This window comes from Hemibagrus wyckioides, linkage group LG06 (assembly GCF_019097595.1).
Source record: "Hemibagrus wyckioides isolate EC202008001 linkage group LG06, SWU_Hwy_1.0, whole genome shotgun sequence".
NCBI lineage: Eukaryota > Metazoa > Chordata > Actinopteri > Siluriformes > Bagridae > Hemibagrus > Hemibagrus wyckioides.
This window is the reverse complement of record NC_080715.1, coordinates 4,418,590-4,438,680: the sequence shown is the minus strand read 5'-3', so window position 1 is coordinate 4,438,680 and position 20,091 is coordinate 4,418,590. Positions and strand designations below refer to the sequence as shown.

Sequence of the window (20,091 nt, the reverse complement as noted above, 5' to 3'; positions counted from 1 at the left end):
CATCTAAACCCAGCTGCTGGAGAGATGTTTTCCTTCACAATTTTGTTTCTTTTGTCAGGAAGTAGATGGAGCATTTTATGAATAATGTTATTGTTATGGTAGCCACTCTAATTAGCTAGCAAATTTTGAGGTAGAAACCTTATCAATCTTCTAAATACAAACTGAAGGCTTTACAGAAGCTGCTAAAGACCACTACAGGAGCCACTTAACGAGAAGACAGGTCTCTTTTTCCTGTCTGTAGAAATCAGGGTCACCATGGTTGTGGTTTTCACACAAATTTGTGGAACATGGTTACAGCTGAATAAAACCTGTAAAGTCTGGTGTTGTTTTTTTTGGGGGGTTAGTCTAAAAACACTCCATAGCCACCAAGAGTTTGTCTTTTAAAGCATAATTAAATGTAATTGATTTCGTGTAATTGAAGAGAAAGTGTTACGTCTGGTTGTGAGCGTGTCGGAGTAGAACGAAGTTGAGAACTGAGTGATCGCTCATTCTGCTGATATATGATCAGAATTCAAGATGAAAATATGGTAGAAATACAGATGAGCGTTTTGTAAAGCTTAGGAGGATTATGGAGTGGATTATGGTTTGGATTATGGATGTTAGTGATGTTGCAGATACGGTAAATCAGAAATGAGCGTACACTGCAGTTAATTGTTTTCCATGCAAAGTCTGAGACAAAGCAGAGACATGAATCTATGCTGTTTAACGGATGAATGTTTTCTTCCAGGTCTTTTTTTTTTTTTATTACAAGTCGTTTTCCACAGTTTTTCAGGGCAATTTGTGGAGATCTGGCAACCGTGATTCAAACACAATCTTTCTGAGCTATGATAAGCTACAACCGTGTCATATAAGTTCTGCTATCCTATCTGGATATAAAATCATCATTACTAAAAATACAGCAAAGTCACTTTTAAAATAAATTCATTAATTTATATGCTAAAAAGGCTTTGAACCAAAAAGATTTTTTAAAAGCTACATAAGATAATTAAGCTTAAAAAGAGGAAAAATAAATAATGGGCAAAAACCAATAATCTATAATCAGTTAAATACGGCATTAAAAAAAAATAAAGTTTTAACGAATGCATGAGTGTCCATAATCGAACGTAGTCCTGGACAGCACAGAGTCACATGATTGGTGAGAAAAAAAAACACTCGGGTTTGAATAAACAAAGGGGAATCCCCTAAACCTAGTGTAAAAAATGTAAATGGATCAGTGATGCCTTGGGGTAGTTTTGTTAAGCATAGTCATGCGGACATTAAATAAAATGGTGCATTTAAAATGAACATTGTAAATACTTCTCTACAAATGAAACTCAATAGAATTGAATTGAATCTTGTTGCCTCTGTGAGTGAGGTAATGGATGGATATTTCGACAGATTATATATTTGCATATCAGGGAGTTTCACCTGTTTTCTGAACAGAAGATAGGATCTTCTCTGTCCTTGTTTTACAGTAAGACTACTCAGTGATGTTATCGTCTCCAGGCTATCACCATCTACTAATCTTTTAAAAAAGCCAATAATTTTGGAACCAGCGTTTCAGACCTTCCTTGTAATTGCAGTAGAACTGCAGCACAGCAGAATATAAACTATGTGGTTTCCTGCTGTCATCTGTTTTGTTTTTGTTTTTTTCATCACTGAGGATGTTTGTCATGTAAAAGCCTCTATGTTCATAAGCTCCTGCGCTTTAGAAAACAATCATGAGCGTTTCTGATAATTCAGGGGGTTCATTCAGGTCTTGAATTCAGTTCCTGAAATTCCCTGTAATTCAATATCTCAACAGCCATGATGTTTATCAGAAATGCCAGAGGGCAAGACATGAATCAGAGGTGGTTTTTTACATTTTTTTTAACATGTGGGTGGATTTGGGGATTTCTCAAAACAATGTATGAAGAATCAAATGTCAGGGGTTTTGCGTTGGATCGTATGAATGTTTGTAGTTGGATGATGTGCAGCCATGCCAGCCTTAAAAAAAGAAAGCCAGACAGGAAGGCGTGGGGTGACCACACTTTTATTTTTCTTTTTTACTTTTCATACAACATTATTTGTGTCAGAACTTTCCGTGTGCATTTTGGAAGGAAAAGAAAGAAAAAAAAATCTGGTCATTCCACCCCCACCCCCCTTCCCCCAGACTCAACTGTTTATTTTCTTTTTCTTTTTTCCCCCCTGATTGTCTGTTAATGACTTCACAGTTTTACACGTTATGAATGTCTGGTAAGTTGGTTCTGCTTTCGATGATGGATTACCTCGGACATGTAAAACTGCATTCCTTATTGAATAGAGTTCCTGGAACTGAGCACAATCTTCCACACAACTGATTGGAGATTGGACGCCTGAGAGAGTGTGGATAGACTGAGCACTCTAATAAAAACTTGTTCTGACACAAATGGGAAAATATTACACAGTTGTTAGCTTGATATTAATTGTGTGTGTGTGTGTGTTTAAGCTTAAACTATCACCAATTCCAAGTTATTCATTTTGTTAATTATCATTATTGGTATCTTTAATTTTCTAATCAGCCAATCATATGGCTGTACAATGTATAATATTATATAGATACAGATTAAAAGCTTTGGTTACACATCAAACATCAGAATAAAGAAAAAGTCTGATCTCTGTGACTTTAGTTTTTCAGAAACTGCTGATCTTTTGGGAATTTCACACACAAAAGTCTGCAGAGTTTACATAGAAAGATGATCTTTAGTCTTGTGCTTGATGTGAACACTGACTGGAGATCTTGACTTGTATTTGTATGATTTTAGGCTGATTAGAAAACGGCATGAATGTGCAGGTGAATAATAAAGTGGACACTAGGTATATCTATATTGAGTATTAATATTCTAAAAAAATGCCACTATTAAATCCAAACCAGACTCATTTCCTAATTAAACTAAGTTGGCCGATCCATCGATCCATGTACAGCCTGATCACGGGACATTCCCTGTATTTGGGGCATAATTTGCATATGCTGAATGGAAAAAAAAACATCTGGAAGTTGTCCAGGAGCAATCAGTGAAATTTGTATTTGTTTCCCACACAGCTGAAATACAAAGCCAACCCTCAGCACCTTTCAGCCGTCATCTCCAACTGTCTGAGAGAGGAGAGACGCATCATATCCGCCGCCAGCATGCAGGAGCAGGTACGAGGCTCGGAAATGATTAGCTGGGATCAGTGCTTGTGTGATGAGTGCTTGTTTGATGAGTGCTTGTGTGATGAGTGCTTGTGTGATGAGTGCTTGTGTGATGAGTGCTTGTTTGATGAGTGCTTGTGTGATCAGTGCATCTATGATGAGTGCTTGTGTGATGAGTGCTTGTGTGATGAGTGCTTGTATGATCAGTGCTTGTATGATCAGTGATTGTGTGATCAGTGCTTGTATGATCAGTGATTGTGTGATCAGTGCTTGTATGATCAGTGATTGTGTGATCAGTGCTTGTATGATCAGTGATTGTGTGATCAGTGCTTGTATGATCAGTGATTGTGTGATCAGTGCTTGTATGATCAGTGATTGTGTGATCAGTGCTTGTGTGATGAGTGCTTGTGTGATGAGTGCTTGTGTGATGAGTGCTTGTATGATGAGTGCTTGTGTGATGAGTGCTTGTATGATGAGTGCTTGTGTGATGAGTGCTTGTGTGATGAGTGCTTGTGTGATGAGTGCTTGTATGATGAGTGCTTGTATGATGAGTGCTTGTGTGATGAGTGCTTGTGTGATGAGTGCTTGTGTGATGAGTGCTTGTGTGATGAGTGCTTGTATGATGAGTGCTTGTGTGATGAGTGCTTGTGTGATGAGTGCTTGTGTGATCAGTGCTTGTATGATGAGTGCTTGTGTGATGAGTGCTTGTGTGATGAGTGCTTGTTTGATGAGTGCTTGTATGATGAGTGCTTGTGTGATGAGTGCTTGTGTGATGAGTGCTTGTGTGATGAGTGCTTGTGTGATGAGTGCTTGTGTGTATACAAATTGTATACAAATTGTATGTTAAATTGATGAACTTATTCTCCATGTATATTCTTCATATATAGTAACAGAAAGCAAGAGCAGTAAGGGGAAAAGGGGCGGAGCTAGACGCAGAGTAAATGTCACTGGATATGGTGGTGGTGTGATATAATGTAGTGATGATTATATTACATTGTACAAGCCTAATTAGGATCTCATTAACATATTAAAAAAACAAGGAACAATGAAACTTTTATGCTATTGTCAGGGTCCATTGGAGAAGTCGATGCAAAATTCAGCAGCTTTGGAGAAGCAGAAGAACCTGGACAACAAAGTGGCAGTGATCCGTAGCAGCGTGCAGGTGAGACCAAAAAAAGAAAGAAAGTAAATGACAAATAAATGAATTTCAGTTTCATTAAAGCACTTATGATGTAAAATGATTTATAGCATAGAGGTTTACACTATGTATAACACACACACACACACAAAATATAATTTAGAGTAAAGAAAAGTGTAGCTGAATATTAGGTGCTTTATAAAAATTTTTATATCTCCATGTTTTATAATGTTCTCAGCTTCTAGACCAGGCAGTGAAGTGTCTGGAGGACATGCAGGATGATTTCGACTTTCGTTACAAAACCCTTCAACTTCGAGGTGAGTGATTGTATCAATTCATCACACACCATCACATACCATCACACACTGCCATAGTCTCATCACACACCATTACACACTGCCATAGCCTCATCACACACCATAACACACCATTACACACTGCCATACTCTCATCACACACCATCACACACTGCCATACTCTCATCACCCACCATCACACACTGCCATACTCTCGTCACACACCACTACACACCATTGCACACCACTATAATCTCATCACACAGCACCACACACCACTATACTCTCATCACACACCACTATATTCTCATCATTCACTATCACACACCACTACACTCTCAAAACACACCAAACACATCCAGATCCATGTTTTATGCAGAAGTTTGTCAGTATTTTTATGAACACTTTTGTGTATCTGTGTGATTAGAAGTAAAGAGTGAACAGATTTATATCTACATCTAGTCATTATATTTACATTGTTGTGTGCTGCACTTCTATTCAGTAAGAATCAGTACAGATTGTGCTCTGCACGCTTGGACGGACGCAAATCATTTTATGGTTCAGAGCACAGATAGGGAAGTGAGTCGCTCTCAGCAGGTTGGATTTGACTACACATGAGTTTAAGGGGTTGGACATGGTGTCCTTTCATTTCATCTTCGAACTTGTGCCTTCTCGATTCACCTTCCGGTTTATTTCATTTTGTCTGTATAGTGCTTTTAAAAATAGATATCACAGAGTAGCTTTATAGAGATCCGGATGTAGATCTAACAAACCACAGAGGCATCCTTGAGACGACGTGTGGATGAAACCTTAAGAGGAACCAGACTCAAACCAGAGAGGAAACTGTCCTCTTAAGGTTAACACCAAATAAAGGGACTATAAATCAGTGCATGTGGGGAAAAAATACACGTTGAATGAATAATCATACACAGGATGTTGTGTACGAGTGAATAAGAGAATTGGGATCAGCATCAGATGTTATGGGATGAACAGAAGATGAAATTAATTATATTGTTAATTATAATAACATCACTAATACAGAATCTGCTGCAATTAGAAATCTAGGTTCATTTAGGTTCTTCTCAAATGTCATGACTACTGATCTGATTAGTGCTCCAGATATCTGCATTTTGATTCAGATTTAAACTCAAAATGGGCGTGGCCTAAACCACAGTGATTATTTGGCTTTGCTTTTTGTGTTTTAAAAACCCCCACATGCCCTACATTGTGCTTGTGTAGATGATATTTTTATTTGTATGTGCTTTTTAAACTAATTTAAATGATTCTACTTTCCAAAATCTGGAAAAATCTATTAGCCTAATTTAATTCAATTCAGTTCAATTCAATTTATTTTGTATAGCGCCTTTTACAATGAACATTGTCTCAAAGCAGCTTTACAAAAGAAGAAAACAGAAAGGGGAGGGGAAAATGAAAAATAATAATAAGAAATAAAAAATAACTAATTAACTAGAAATAAGAATAAATTATTAAATTCTATAATTAGACTATTTTATCCTATTTTATCCCTAATGAGCAACGGTGGCAAGGAAAAACTCCCTGGGATGGAAAGGAAGAAACCTTGAGAGGAACCAGGCTCAGAAGGGAACCCATCCTCATTTGGGTGACACTAAACAGAAAATAATGTAACTGTAACTGATTAATGTCCTTTCTACAACAGCAGTCAATGACCCATGAGGAACTATTAGGTCAGTGTAGTTTCTAAGGTCATTATAAACACTAGTTCTTTGCTGTCACGGGCTGACAGATGAAATGGCATATGTGTGATGTTGTGAAAGTCACCAATTGGCTCTGTCCATGGCTGTCTCCTGGTCCACACAGATCCATCCACAGCATCAGTGGGCACCATCAAGCTGCGAGACTCCGACCAGGGGTAGGGCAGTGGTCACACTGGAAACTGGCAAACACTGGGAGCTCAGGAGTGGGGTGTATAGCTCGACAGAGAAGGTAGAGAGAGAAAGAGAAAGATATTAAGTTTCTGATCATGTGATGCTTAAAGACAGTGTAGAATTATGTGTAACGTGCAGGCAGGGACTCCGGCAAGACTAGCTATGACAGCATAACTAAATGGGAGAGCCAGAAGGTGATGGACATGAAGGCTTCCCGGGACATAAAGCGTCCAACCACTTCACAGTCAGCAAACCTGAGTGACTTGCGAGGGTGGTAAGATGACAGCATCCAACAGATCCCAGTACACCAAACACTCTATGCCCATGAACCTTCCAGATCTGCTCCTTTACCTAAGAAAACTATACATTAAAAGCTTGACTAAACAAATGTGTCTTCAGCCTAGACTTAAACATTGAGACTGTGTCTGAATCCTGAACACTAATTAGAAGGCTGTTCCATAACTTTGGGGCTTTGAAAGAGAAAGCTCTGCCCCCTGCTGTAGCCTTTGCTGCTTGAGGTACTACCAAGTAACCAGCACCCTTTGATCGGAGTAGGCGTGGCGGATCGTAAAAGACTAAAAAGATCGCTCAAATACTGCGGCGCGAGTCCATTTAGTGCTTTATAGGTTAGTAACAGTATTTTACAATCAATGCGAAATTTGACTGGGAGCCAATGTAGTGTGGCTAAAATAGGAGTGATGTGCTCATATCTTCTGGTTCTAGTTAGGACTCTAGCTGCTGCATTCTGGACTAACTGGAGCTTGTTCCTGCTCCTACTGGAACATCCAGAAAGTAAGACATTACAATAATCCAACCTAGAGGTAACAAAAGCATGAACTAGTTTTTCTGCATCATGAAGCGACAACATATTTCTTATCTTAGCAATATTCCTAAGATGGAAGAAGGCTACCTGAGTGATATTATCTACATGACCTTGGAATGAAAGGCCAGAATCAATAATCACACCAAGATCTTTTACTGCTGGACAAGATGAAACCAAAAGACCATCCACCGTTACTCTGTAATCAGAAAGCTCACTTCTAACTGCCTGTGGTCCTAGTACAAGCACCTCTGTCTTGTCCGAATTAAGCAGGAGGAAGTTAGTGGCCATCCAATGTCTAATGTCCTTTACACATTCTTCTATCTTAATAAGCTGGTGTCTCTCATCTGATTTAGCTGAAACATATAGCTGTGTGTCATCTGCATAACAGTGGAAGCTAATACCATGTTTACGAATAATTGCACCAAGGGGTAACATATATAGGGAGAAAAGCAGTGGGCCTAAAACAGAACCTTGTGGAACACTGAACATAACCTTGGTATGCATGGAGAAGTCACCATCTAGATCTACAAACTGATAACGGTCAGTCAAATAAGACCTGAGCCAGGAGAGGGCTGTTCCTTTAACACCAACATGTTCTAGTGTATCAAGTAGAACAGTGTGGTCAATGGTGTCAAAAGCTGCACTAAGATCGAGTAACACCAATTTACTCTAATTTACACTAATTTAAATCACCACCACCCTGACCAGGCAGGATGAAGGACTGAATGCTGTGTGTGCATCGGTCATGTTAATAAGCATGGTCTTTGCCTCCAATTTGTATCAGTTTTGAACACATTCTGATGAATTTCATATCCGCTTGATGCAGAGCCAATGGAGAGAAACTCTCAGAACATGAAGCAAGAAGTTATGACCCTTCAGGAGATACTTAACCGCCTGGACTTCAAAAGGAAGGTGAGTTACAGTGACTTTCGTTGCTTTATTCAACAGTCCACTTTAATTTGCCTTAGCTGTTTTAACACGCAAAGATGAAATGCTCATGTGGTTTTTACACCTGCACCTTAGTGTAAGGCCTACCCAAGCATTTCCTGTTAAATGTCAAGTGAAAATGTGCACTACTTTTTTACTCCAAATTATAAAGCTGAGCCATGGCTGCAAAAGCCTTCAAGATTGGATTTTACATGATGTCACTGACCACGTTCCAATCGTCAGAAACATTTGTATGAATGGTTAAGGGTTTTTTTCTCTCATGCTGCTGAATCATGACTTAGGAAATTTCTAAGAAAACCTGAAGTGACTACAGGAAGTGATGGCTCAGAGAAAACATAGTAAATAGGCAGCCATGATAACATCTTGAGCAGTTTCTTTGAATCAATGAGATATAAACGAGAGCTGCAGGAAAAAATACGGTTCAGAGCTAATCGTGTTAATGAACAGATGAAACGACGACGAAGCAGGCGATCTGGACATGGTTCACGATTAATGACGGCGATGATAGAGGAGCAAACAACAGCATCTGATGACAATACAAGTGATAAAACATTGTCAGGGAGCATAAATCTCAGCAAGAGGAGCTCATCAGTAGACACATCAGTTAATTCTTTACCCTTTTATTTTCTCTTGACAGGAGATTTTGTCCAAAATGGGAGATGTGCTGAATGAGATAGACAGTATGATAGGCTCTCAGCTGATGCTGGAGCTACAGGCGTGGAAACGTCGACAGCAGATCGCCTGCATCGGAGGCCCAGTCCTCGCCGGACTCGACCAGCTCCAGAACTGGTACTGCCTCACACCACTGGTCCCACTAACACTGACACTGCCTTACATTACTGGTCCCACTAAACACTGGTACTGGTACTACCTTACATTACTGGTCCCACTAAACACTGAAACTGCCTTACATTACAGGTCCCACTTAACACTGATACCACCTTACATTACTGGTCTCACTAAACACTGGTACTGGTACAGCCTTCCACCACTGGTCCCACTTAACACTGGTACTAGTACTGCCTCATACAACTAGTCCCAGCTAACACTAGTTCTTATACTGCCTCACACCACTGGTCCCACTAAACACTGGTACTGGTACTGCCTCACACCATTGGTCTGACTAAACACTGGTACTGGTACTGCCTCACACCACTGGTCTGACTAAACATTGGTACTGGTACTGCCTTACACAACTGATTCCACTAAACACTGGTATTGCCTCACACCATTGGCCCCACTAAACACTGTTACTGGTATTGCTTCATACCACTGGTCCCTCTAAACCAGGGGTGCCCAAACTATGAAGCCCAAATTATGAAGGGCCAAAAATCAAACTTGACTGAGGGCCGAGGGCCAAAGGAAAATGTTGCATCATATACCTGTATATGATATACCATCATATAACTGTATTACATTAAAGTTGCCATGGGTTACCCTCATTTATTTCAGAATATTTAAAAATAAATAGAAAACAACTTTGATTAACCAAAGCAGTTTTATTTGTAAAGTTCTGTAGTTCAATGAACTTATTACAATAAAAATAAACAATCCCTGAATTGTTCAGTGTTCAATACAGTTCAATTCTGAATGCACTAGTCAAGCTGTAAGCAATAATAAAACCATGTGGTTGCAATGTCAGTGACCTCTAATGAGAGATATGAAGCTGGTCCTTATTTTTCAAAAGTTTTTCCAGATTGGGCTGTAGCTGACTTACAGACAAAGACAAGATATTATGTAGGTGAGAGTTAGTTTGCTTCTCAGTTTACACTTGTTCAAGTTCATCAGACTGAAAGTCTGCTCGCAGAGGTAGGTACTGCCAAACAGAGACAGCATCACTTGTGCCTGTTTGCACATCTTTGGGTACCTGTTTCTTGGACCACATTTGTAGAAGTCTGTCAAGGGAAGGGATCTGAACTTGTGTTTCAGTTCTGAATCACACTGAAGCTCAATTAGTTCCATCTGAAGATCATCACTGACTGTATCCACATTGATGCAGCTCTGTGACATCCACAAGGAAAGCCAGGTCAGAGAGCCATTTCTTATCAGTGGGCACTTGAATATTACTATTCTTGCTTTCCTGAAAAAGACTGATCTCATCACGCAGATCAAAAAATCTCCTGAGACCTTTTCCTCGGCTGAGCCATCTGACCTCCTGGTGGTACAACACATCATCATATTGCGCATCCATCTCATCCATCAGTGCCTTGAACTGTCGGTGAGAAAGTGCACTGGAGCGTATATTGTTGACAATTTTGACAATGTCACGCATCACATCCACAAGCCCGACAGATTTGGCACATAGCTGTTCTTAATGCAGTGGTACTTAACAACTTTTCCTCCACATTTACTGACTTTCTGAGACACCAAAGTAGCAAGGCCTGATTTCCTCCCTACCATTGCCGGCGCTCCATCAGTTGTAATGCCAGCCATCTCCCACATTAATTCATTTTTTCAACACTCTCTCAACAGCAAGAAAAAGGTCTTCTCCTTTAGTAGTACCAAAAAGGGTCTCAATGCCAGCCAGCTCTTGTGTCACTTCAAAATTTTCATTTACTCCACGCAAAAATACTAACAGCTGTGCGGAATTGGATATGTCGGTGCTCTCGTCGCAGGCTATTGAATAGGCAGAGAATGCACTTGCCTTTGTCTTGATTTGCTTGCCGATGTCTTGAGCCATGTCCTCTATGCGTCGGGTAACAGTGTTTCTTGACAGGCTGATTTGTGAGAACATTCGTACCTGAGAAGGACACATTGCTTCTGCAGCCAATACAAGACATTCTTTGACGAACTCTCCAGTAGCGAATGCTCTTCCACTTTTAGCAGTTAGAGCGGAAATCTGATAACTGGCCCGTGTGGCACTTTCTTGTGCTGATGAAGGGTGTATCAGCGCGCTCTGCTCGCATTGAAGTTTGGCGAGCAGCTCGTTAGCCTTCTGTTTTCGCGCCTCGCCGCTGTACTTTGAGAAAGCTGCAGAATGTTTAGTTTCATAATGACGACGGATATTGTACTCCTTTAAAACAGCAACAGATTGTTTGCAAACTAAACATACTGCCTTTAATTTGACTTCAGTGAATAAAAACTCCTCTTGCCAAACTTTTTAAAAATTTCTCTTGTCTGTGTGCCACCGCCTTGATTTCTCCATTACTGCGTGTGATAATTCATTGTCGTTGATTGACGCCGAGTGTCGCAAAGGGTGCCGCGCAGCACCTTGAATTGCGCATGTACATAAAAAAAATCAGATTCAGTTACAACATTTTATTTAAACATTTAATTTCGGTTTACTCTTTTGTAGCTCAACAATAAAACAAACGAAAATGTTATGTTAAATTAAAATTGACGATCTGTGTCGAAGGTATCCCCCCGCCCTCTCCCTCTCTTCTCGGATGGTATGGCGGGCCAAATCAAAGGTTACCACGGGCCAAGTTTGGCTCGCGGGCCCTAGTTTGGGCATCTCTGCTCTAAACAGTGACACTGGTACTGCCTCAAACCACTGGTCCCACTCAGCACTCGTACCCGTTTGAGGCAATACCAGTACCAGACTCTGCCCCCCTGCTGCCACATGTTCATTTACACAAGAATGTCATTGAGTAGAACATCACAAAACAGAAGCTAAATCTTTTTCAGCCGACTAACAGATTACCAAATAAATTGCAGTCGTTTTACTAATAACATTCTCTTTAACATACACTTACCGTCCACTTTATTAGGAACACCTACATTACCTGCACATTTATGCAGTTACCTTATCAGCCAATCATGTGACAGCAGCAAAACATATAAAATCAAGCATGTTAAAGTAACAATTATTACCAGGATTTAACCTATATCCTGGTGTATAGTATAGCCAGTGCATCTAAAGCATGTTATTGAGAGGCGAGAGGAAACCGGAGAACATGGAGGAAGCCCAAACAGACACGTGTAGAACAAATGAGACACTTAACCCAAACAGCAGCCCTGGAGCTACACCTCTACTGTCTTCATTTCACAGTATCACTCACAGCTCTCATATGTCAGACGAAGCCCTTTATCTGGCCTCTTTCTTCTCTGTGGTCTCTGCAGGTTCACCATGACGGCCCAGAGTCTGTTCCAGATCAAACGGCAGCTGGACAAACTGGGCGAGCTGATCATCAAAGTGACGTACGAGAGTGACCCCATCCCTCTGCAAAGACCTCAGATGGAGGAACAAGTCAAATATCTAATATATCACCTCATCAAGAGGTAACACACCACACACACCTTCCTCAGATGGTGGTGACTCACTAGACTGAGAGGTTATAGTGAAGCTCGGCTAATGCAGACAATCAAGGAAGAAAATACAGAATTGAAAAAAACAGGGGCCTTGTGGGTATTGTGTAGAATCTAAATAAAGCACAGGGAATAGAAAACAGCTTAGAGATAGTGACTTTTTAAATATAACTATACATTAACCTGCCAGAAAAATATGTTTTGACCCCCAATCTGGAATATTTACAACCTCTTCATATTATTTCTATTATATTACAAGGATTCAATTCAATTCAATTTTATTGCTATAGCGCCATTTTACAATGGACATTGTCTAAAAACAGCTTTACAAAAGAAGATAAACAAAGAAAGGTATAAAATAAAAATAAATAACTAAATAACTAGAAATAAAAATAAATTATTAAATTAAATTATTAAGCTATTTTATCCTTATTTTATTTTATCCCTAGGATAGAAAGCAAATTGTAAATCTTTATATTTAACAATGTGGATGATCTGAAAAACTAAAACATGACAGTTCTTTCTTTCTTCTTTTTTTGTCCCTCTTGAAGTTAGTACGAAAGTAAACCGTATAAAATAAACCGGAAATAATACGTTGTATCTCTGAATGTTACAAAGTTCTGGCACTGGAGACTCCTTCCAAAAACGTTACCGAAAAAATAAAAAACCCTTCAACAACGAGTCAACGACGTTCAAAACCTTTGATGGTGAACATCCACTGATGTGAATGAGTCGTTACTATGGAAACAAGAACGTATCATATATTAATATAAACCTGTGATTTGTAGCTGCTCTAATGCTAAAGCTCAAATCAAGTTGAAATTTTATTTGTCACATACACAACCATGTAGTGAAATAGAACAAAACAGACAAATAGAATATTCAAAAAGAATAAAACAAAATGGGATAAAGAATTAAAATATACAAAAAGTACATAAAAATATAATAAGAATTAGAATTTCTATAAAATGGAAAACAAACTAGAATTAATATCGAAGTGGGCAAGGGAAGAAAGTAAAAAATGGAAAGAAAAAAATAAAAAAGGTTTATGAATATTATGAATTAAGAGCTGATGTGGTAATATGTGTAATTATATTGCAAAATAAGGTGTGCAATATGTGTAGTGCAAAAATAAATAAATAAATAAATAATTCAGTAGTGGTAATGTGTGTTGAGTGGACAAGTCCAGAAAAAAGTCCACTTTGATGCTGCTGTTATACAAAATGAATCGAGAATCAATGATTTATTCTGGCCAATCAGAATCCAGAATTCATTCAACAACATTGTGGTATTTTGGTTTATTTCATGATTGCTGTAAAAGTTAACGAGCGTCTGTTGGGTTTGCAGTTCCTTCGTTGTGGAGAAGCAGCCGTGTATGCCCACACACCCTCAGAAACCGCTCATCATCAAAACTCAGGTGCAGTTCACCACCAAAGTCAGGTATGTATGAGTCACGCCTTACCTGCAGGAGAAACCTGTGTCGATTTCACAAGACACCAATGTTCAGCAGGTCAGGTGTGCGACCTGGGTAATTTCCACGGTCTCTTTCTGAATCCTCGGTGTGGAGCAATCCTGGAAATTTGAGAAAAGGAAAACAGACATTATTGTGCTATCATTTATTTAGCATCCTTTCTATAATCAAGCTTTCACTTGGTATTATTCACTTACTGTTCACTTTATTAGGAACACCTGCACGTTTGCAGCTCATCATGCAGTGATTAAAGACGAGGAGATCTGACATTTTCTTCATTCTGTTGACTGATGTTAACATTAACCAAAGCTCTTGACCTGCATCTGTATAATTACTTATATATCGTGCTGCCACCATTATGATTAGTTGATTAGAGAAATATTGTTTGGCAGCAACTCAATGTATAACATTATACACATCAAGAACTTCGGGTAATGACAACAAACATCAGAACCAAACAAAAGTCGGACTTTAACCGTGGTATGGCTATTGATGTTGGTGCCAGATGTGCTGGTTTGAATATTTCAGAAACTGCTGTGAGAGAGGAGGATGTTTGATGAGAAGATCAGAGGAAAATGATCATAAGTCTATAGTAACTCAAATAATCACTCTTTACAACCATAGTGAGCAGAAAAGCTTGTTCTGCTGCTTTATGATTGGCTGATTAGAAAAGTGCATGATTGCAGAGGTGTTCCTAATATAATGGATAGAGAGAGTGTATAATGTGTACAGATATTGTTTTGTTATAAAGAAATTTATAAATTTTAATATTTGTATATGCCTGGCTACAGATGTAGAGGAGAACCTTAGAGCTTTTGCGACAGATTTTTTCCCCCTGAATTTTATAAAGTTGCTTTTTATTCATCTATTATTTTCTTACATATTATTATCTTAATATTTTTCTGGATGTTTCCGGATGTTTTTCAGATTGTTGGTTAAACTACCTGAAGTGGATTATCAGCTCAAAGTGAAGACGACATTCGACAAGTGAGTTTATTTGGAAAAATATTTTTATTTTATTATGATTAATCATAGCCACGAATGGAGGTTTGTGAATTATTCATAGATGCACCTTAAGAACAGTCTGAAAATAACCTTAAACCACAAGAAAACACAAGAAATTGTCGTTATAGTGTGGCAGTTCCATTTATTTCTAGTTTAATTATACATTTTTATTGTATAATGGGTTATATGCTCAGTGGTTAAGACGTTGTGCTACTGATCGAAAGGTCATGGGTTCAAATCCCACCGCAGGGCCCCTGAGCACGGCCCCTGAGCACAGCCCTTCACCCACAACTGCTCAGTTGAATAAATGTAAACAATGTTTACTTTTTGCATCTGCTTGAAATATCAGATGAAATCCCACATGTCCGTTTAATCAGAATATTAAAATATAATATTAATCAAAATATTATTAATCTCATTATTCAAATCTCTACAGTGATATATTTGAATTGTTTTTTTTTTATTCCAGAAAATTGCTCTTAAATAAAAAATATTTACGTGTCTCTGCTTTAGTGAGGTTTGAATAAATGATCAGATAAATGTAAAAAGTCAATAATAACTAGAATAGCTTGGATGTCCAAAAATTTAGAACAAAACAAAATGGATGCTACGTTCAGAATCACAGAGAAGTCGATGCCAAATATTGAGCCAAACAATGGGCAGTGGTAGTTTAATTGGTTAAGTCTCTGGGTTGTTGACCAGAAGATCGGGCTTCAAGCCCCAGCACCGGCAAGCTGCCACCGTTGGGCCCTTGAGCAAGGCCCTTAACCCACCCTGCTCCAGGGGCGCTGTATCATGGCTTACCCTGCTCTCTGACTCCAACCTCCATGGATGGGATATATGAAGAAAGAATATCACTGTGCAATAATGTATATGTGACAAATAAAGACAACTTAACAAACAAATGTTTAGCCAATTTTTTTAAATTCTTTAAGTATTTTCATATTCTTAATCCATAAACATAAAAAATTCAGCCCTGTTCAGTAAAATGAATACATTTCCCTTTAGTACAGTGTATAATATTCATCTCATCTCATGCTTTACGTCTTACCTGAAGATTGTTCACTTCCTCTTTATTCTTTATTTTAATGACTCTCTATCACGTCTTATCATAAATCTTTTGTCTGAGGCACAGACTGTTTTTAAACCCTCAGAGATGTAAGAGATACACATGCAGACGTTCTAATTTTATTTATTTATTTTCTGTTGTTCTCTCTCTCTCTCTCTCTCTCTCTCTCTCTCTCTCTCTCTCTCTCTCTCTCTCTGAACTCAGGGACCTCCCGGCCGGCAAAGTGTGAGTACATACCGAAACACCAATGAAAACATTGACTTCCTGTTGTTTCTAGGCCAAGCCTCAATGCCTCTATGCGAATGTTGTTGTGTAAAGTGTGAGCATGTGGGAGGAGACTCAGCTATACAGCTACAGAATGTGTGTTTCAGGGGGAAACACTTAATCAGACTGAAGAAGCTTATGTCTTTTAAGCGATATTGAAAATATTAATGTATCATAATGTTTGTCCAAAGCTCTGAGTGACTGTGTTGTGATGTGTTTACTTTAGCACCAGGCAATTCTTCATCCCCACCAACAACACCAAAGTGATGGATGTAGAAGAGTCGTCCAACGGATGCTTGTCTGTGGAGTTCAGGCATCTGGTATTTAATTTACATTCTGTCTTTATGAAAACTTCACACAGCTGATAAGGATATAAGATGGATAAGGAATTCAGGACAGGATCAGTTTTCCGGAAATTGTTCCGTTGTCATGTTTAGTCCTTTGTACAAAAATTACGGATTAAAACATATTTCCATCTGTTGCCTTGAACCAGTTCCTTTATTTACAGCAAACAAATTCCTTCTCCACGGCTTCTCCCCGAACAACCTCACCACCCCATTTCCTCTGGACGTTTATCCAATTGTGGTTAAATGGAGCATCCTTGTAACAAGTTCCTTTTCTTGCTGACGTTATAGCAGCTATAATCGGTCGTTCGGTCACTCGCCTCGCTTTTTCCTTTCTCCTGAATTCCTCTGAAAATCTACAGAAGCGCTGACACTGGAGACTCCTTCCGTAAATGCATAAACATCTGTCCACATGACATATTTTTTAAATCCATTTACGTGGCACTGTACGAGTCCATGTGAAAGACGACGTCAAAACATAGGCAAGGATCATGCGATGAGCAAACTGGAAACACTAGACACACTGAACAATTAAACTGAAAGAAAGGAAAACGATCAAAACCGGAATAACACGCACCGGAGGAAACGGCTTGGTCAGGATGGTAAACACAAACCGAGCTATATTTCACAACTATTGTTGTGAACGAGTAAACTGCCTTGATTTCTGGGAATTATAGTCTGGAGCGGTCATTTTTGAAGACGGTGGTGTGTTCTGGAAAGTGGAGTATGTGGTACTGAGAAGCTGTTCCTATAGAAATAATACAGTATTATTATTTAAAATGAGCATGTTAATATAAACCTGTGATTTGCAAAGATTTAGTTATAGGAAGCCAATCACAATCCAGAATTCAAATAAACACAATGCTGTAATGACCGGGTTAATTTGAACTGTTATGGTTCATCAGTAGCTACACGATGTAACAGTGAATAAGTGTGGGTGTGATTTCAGACCAGTTGGGTTCCCTGTTCAGCCGCTGTGACCTAACGTCTTTTTTCTCAACAGCAGCTGAAAGAGAAGAAATGTACAAATGGAACCAAAGGTAACGAGGTAAGAAGATTTGTGACAGGAGATCGAATGTCGTCTTGATGCCTTTTTAGCTTTGTCTTTCTGCAGCATGTTTGTGAAAGAGTTTACAATGGTGATAAATCACACAGGAAGTGCTGAAAGAAGCGTGTTTGTCCGTTTTAGGGTCCGCTCACAGTGACGGAGGAGCTCCACTCGCTCAGCTTCGAGGCCACGCTGTGTCTGCAGGGGCTGGATATCGACCTGGAGGTCTGTTAAAGGGCATTCATTTATAGATATCAGATATCAGATCAATTCAGCTGTGACTGTTACAAAGCGCTGACACTGGAGACTCCTAATGGCCGAACAGTTTTATACTCATTTTGTAGTAACAGCACTGACATTAATAGTCATGGTAGAATGATACTGACCAATATTTGTCGTTTTTTACTGATGGTCTTCGGTCGATAGAACTTCTCAATGGCTGATAGACTTTTGACACCATAAAGTCTCAAGTTTCTCAACTTGTGAGAGACGTCTTTCTTTTAGTTTTCTCGAAAACTTAAGTTTAGGTTAAATAACTGAGTATCATAATATTCCAGCCATGCAGCACTGCTGTTGCTATCCATACCGTAATCCTAAGATGGTTTGATTTGAGTTGAAATGATTTTATAGTAATAAAAGCAACCACATATTCATCAGTTATCCCAGTGAACACTCACTCACAGCTGACCGTAAGTGTCCACTACTCAGATGTCTGTCCTGACTAATGTAGTGTTGCTGTCTGTTTGTTTTTGCAATGATTAGCATTTAAAATCTTTGTTTTGGTGCAGAAGACAATAAACTAACTTTCCATTAACATATTTTCAATGTCTTTAAAAATTGTATGTGTGTGTTTCTGAAATATCCAGACCTGGTCCCTGCCGTTGGTGGTGATCTCCAACGTCAGCCAGCTGCCTGCAGGCTGGGGCTCAGTTATGTGGTACAACCTGCTGACAGATGATCAGAAGGTGAGACACAGAACACAAACACACACACACACACATACACCGCAGCGAGGCACCAGGGGAACCCTGACTCTGATCTTATCACACAGAACATTTACATAGAACCCGAGCTGCATGAAACAGCCACGCAAATGAGGATTATCAGCTCTTAACTACTTCCCTATAACTTGAACCTTCCCATAATAGAAATATTTTACAATCTGAGTCGAGACTCTAACAGTAAACACAACAATATTTAACATCAATAAACTATCACAACAAATCCTTGCCCTCTGATTCCTGATATCCTTTGTATGCATATGTTTTCCATTCAGGCGAATGAGGCTTCATCTATAATTGAATATGCATGCGTAATTAAACCAGGAGAAAGTCTTTGACAGAAATTAAATATTTCTATATCGTTTAAAGAGATAAAACTCATGGTGACATTTTTCGGTATAAAATAAGCACATGCATGTTCAGCCTTGTGAGAAACTATTTCCTTTCTAACAGCCTTCTAATTAGAGGAAAGAATGAAAGTGTAAAATACTAAGCCCCGCCCACCCAGAGAACACAGACAGGTTTACTTTGATAGCTGTGAACGTGGGAAAGTTTCTAGTTCTGACATTTTATCATCATAGTCGATTTAAAAATCATTCACAGGACCAAAATAGTCATTTGTAGGGATTCTGTAGCATCTCAACTTTAAAGAAAACCCCCCATTTTAACTCCATGACCCTCAGTAATCAGCACTGAGGTGAAACTGCTTGTGTGCTTTCGGTTTTCAGATGCATGCACAATGACTTCATTTCATTTTTATCTTGAAGGCTATTTTTTGGAAAAAATGATCATATCTGGAGTGGTTTCTAGCTTTTATTTCCACCAAGAATTATTGACAAAAACAGTGTTTCCTGTCAAGATAAGAGATTAAATCTCTCTCTCTCTCCCTCTCTCTCTCTCTCTTGCTCTCCCTCTCTCTCGTGTATGTAGAACCTGGCATTCTTCAGTAACCCACCCAGAGCCAGCTGGAGTCAGCTCTCAGAGGTCATCAGCTGGCAATTCTCCAGCTTTGCTGGACGTGGACTTAACAAAGAGCAGCTAAGCATGCTGGGAGATAAGCTTCTGGGTCAGTCATGTGCTCTGATCATCAGTCAAAACTAATTACTAATTAATAATCATCAAATGAATTTGATGGCTTGCTCATTAGGGATAAAATAGTTTAATTATTAAATTTAATGATTTACTCTTATTTCTAGTTATTTAGTTATTTTTATTTATTTATTTATTTTATCTTATTTTATTTTTATTCATTTTCCCCCTCCCCTTTCTGTTTTTCTTCTTTTGTAAAGCTGCTTTGAGACAACGTTCATTGTAAAAGGCGCTATACAAAATAAATTGAATTGAATTGAAATGGGGATGCACCATTCCATTATATTCCAATCACAGATACGGAGTAAAC

General features: G+C 38.9%; 1 protein-coding gene across 2 annotated transcripts in view; it reads left to right on the top strand.

Annotated features, from left to right (window-relative positions):
• The window catches only part of stat4 (signal transducer and activator of transcription 4), a 33,486-nt gene that overhangs the window by 7,106 nt on the left and 6,289 nt on the right, over positions 1 to 20,091 (top strand). Inside the window, exons 3-16 of one of the 2 annotated variants that reach the window (XM_058392217.1) lie at positions 3,041 to 3,139; positions 4,200 to 4,292; positions 4,507 to 4,585; positions 8,121 to 8,206; positions 8,880 to 9,031; positions 12,305 to 12,463; positions 13,838 to 13,930; positions 14,889 to 14,948; positions 16,240 to 16,260; positions 16,526 to 16,619; positions 17,650 to 17,691; positions 17,833 to 17,916; positions 18,558 to 18,656; positions 19,623 to 19,758. In XM_058392217.1, coding sequence (XP_058248200.1) covers positions 3,041 to 3,139; positions 4,200 to 4,292; positions 4,507 to 4,585; positions 8,121 to 8,206; positions 8,880 to 9,031; positions 12,305 to 12,463; positions 13,838 to 13,930; positions 14,889 to 14,948; positions 16,240 to 16,260; positions 16,526 to 16,619; positions 17,650 to 17,691; positions 17,833 to 17,916; positions 18,558 to 18,656; positions 19,623 to 19,758 — 1,297 coding nt within the window. Of the gene's footprint in view, positions 1 to 3,040; positions 3,140 to 4,199; positions 4,293 to 4,506; positions 4,586 to 8,120; positions 8,207 to 8,879; positions 9,032 to 12,304; positions 12,464 to 13,837; positions 13,931 to 14,888; positions 14,949 to 16,239; positions 16,261 to 16,525; positions 16,620 to 17,646; positions 17,692 to 17,832; positions 17,917 to 18,557; positions 18,657 to 19,622; positions 19,759 to 20,091 lie in introns of both variants that reach the window. The other variant, XM_058392216.1, reaches the window with a different exon arrangement.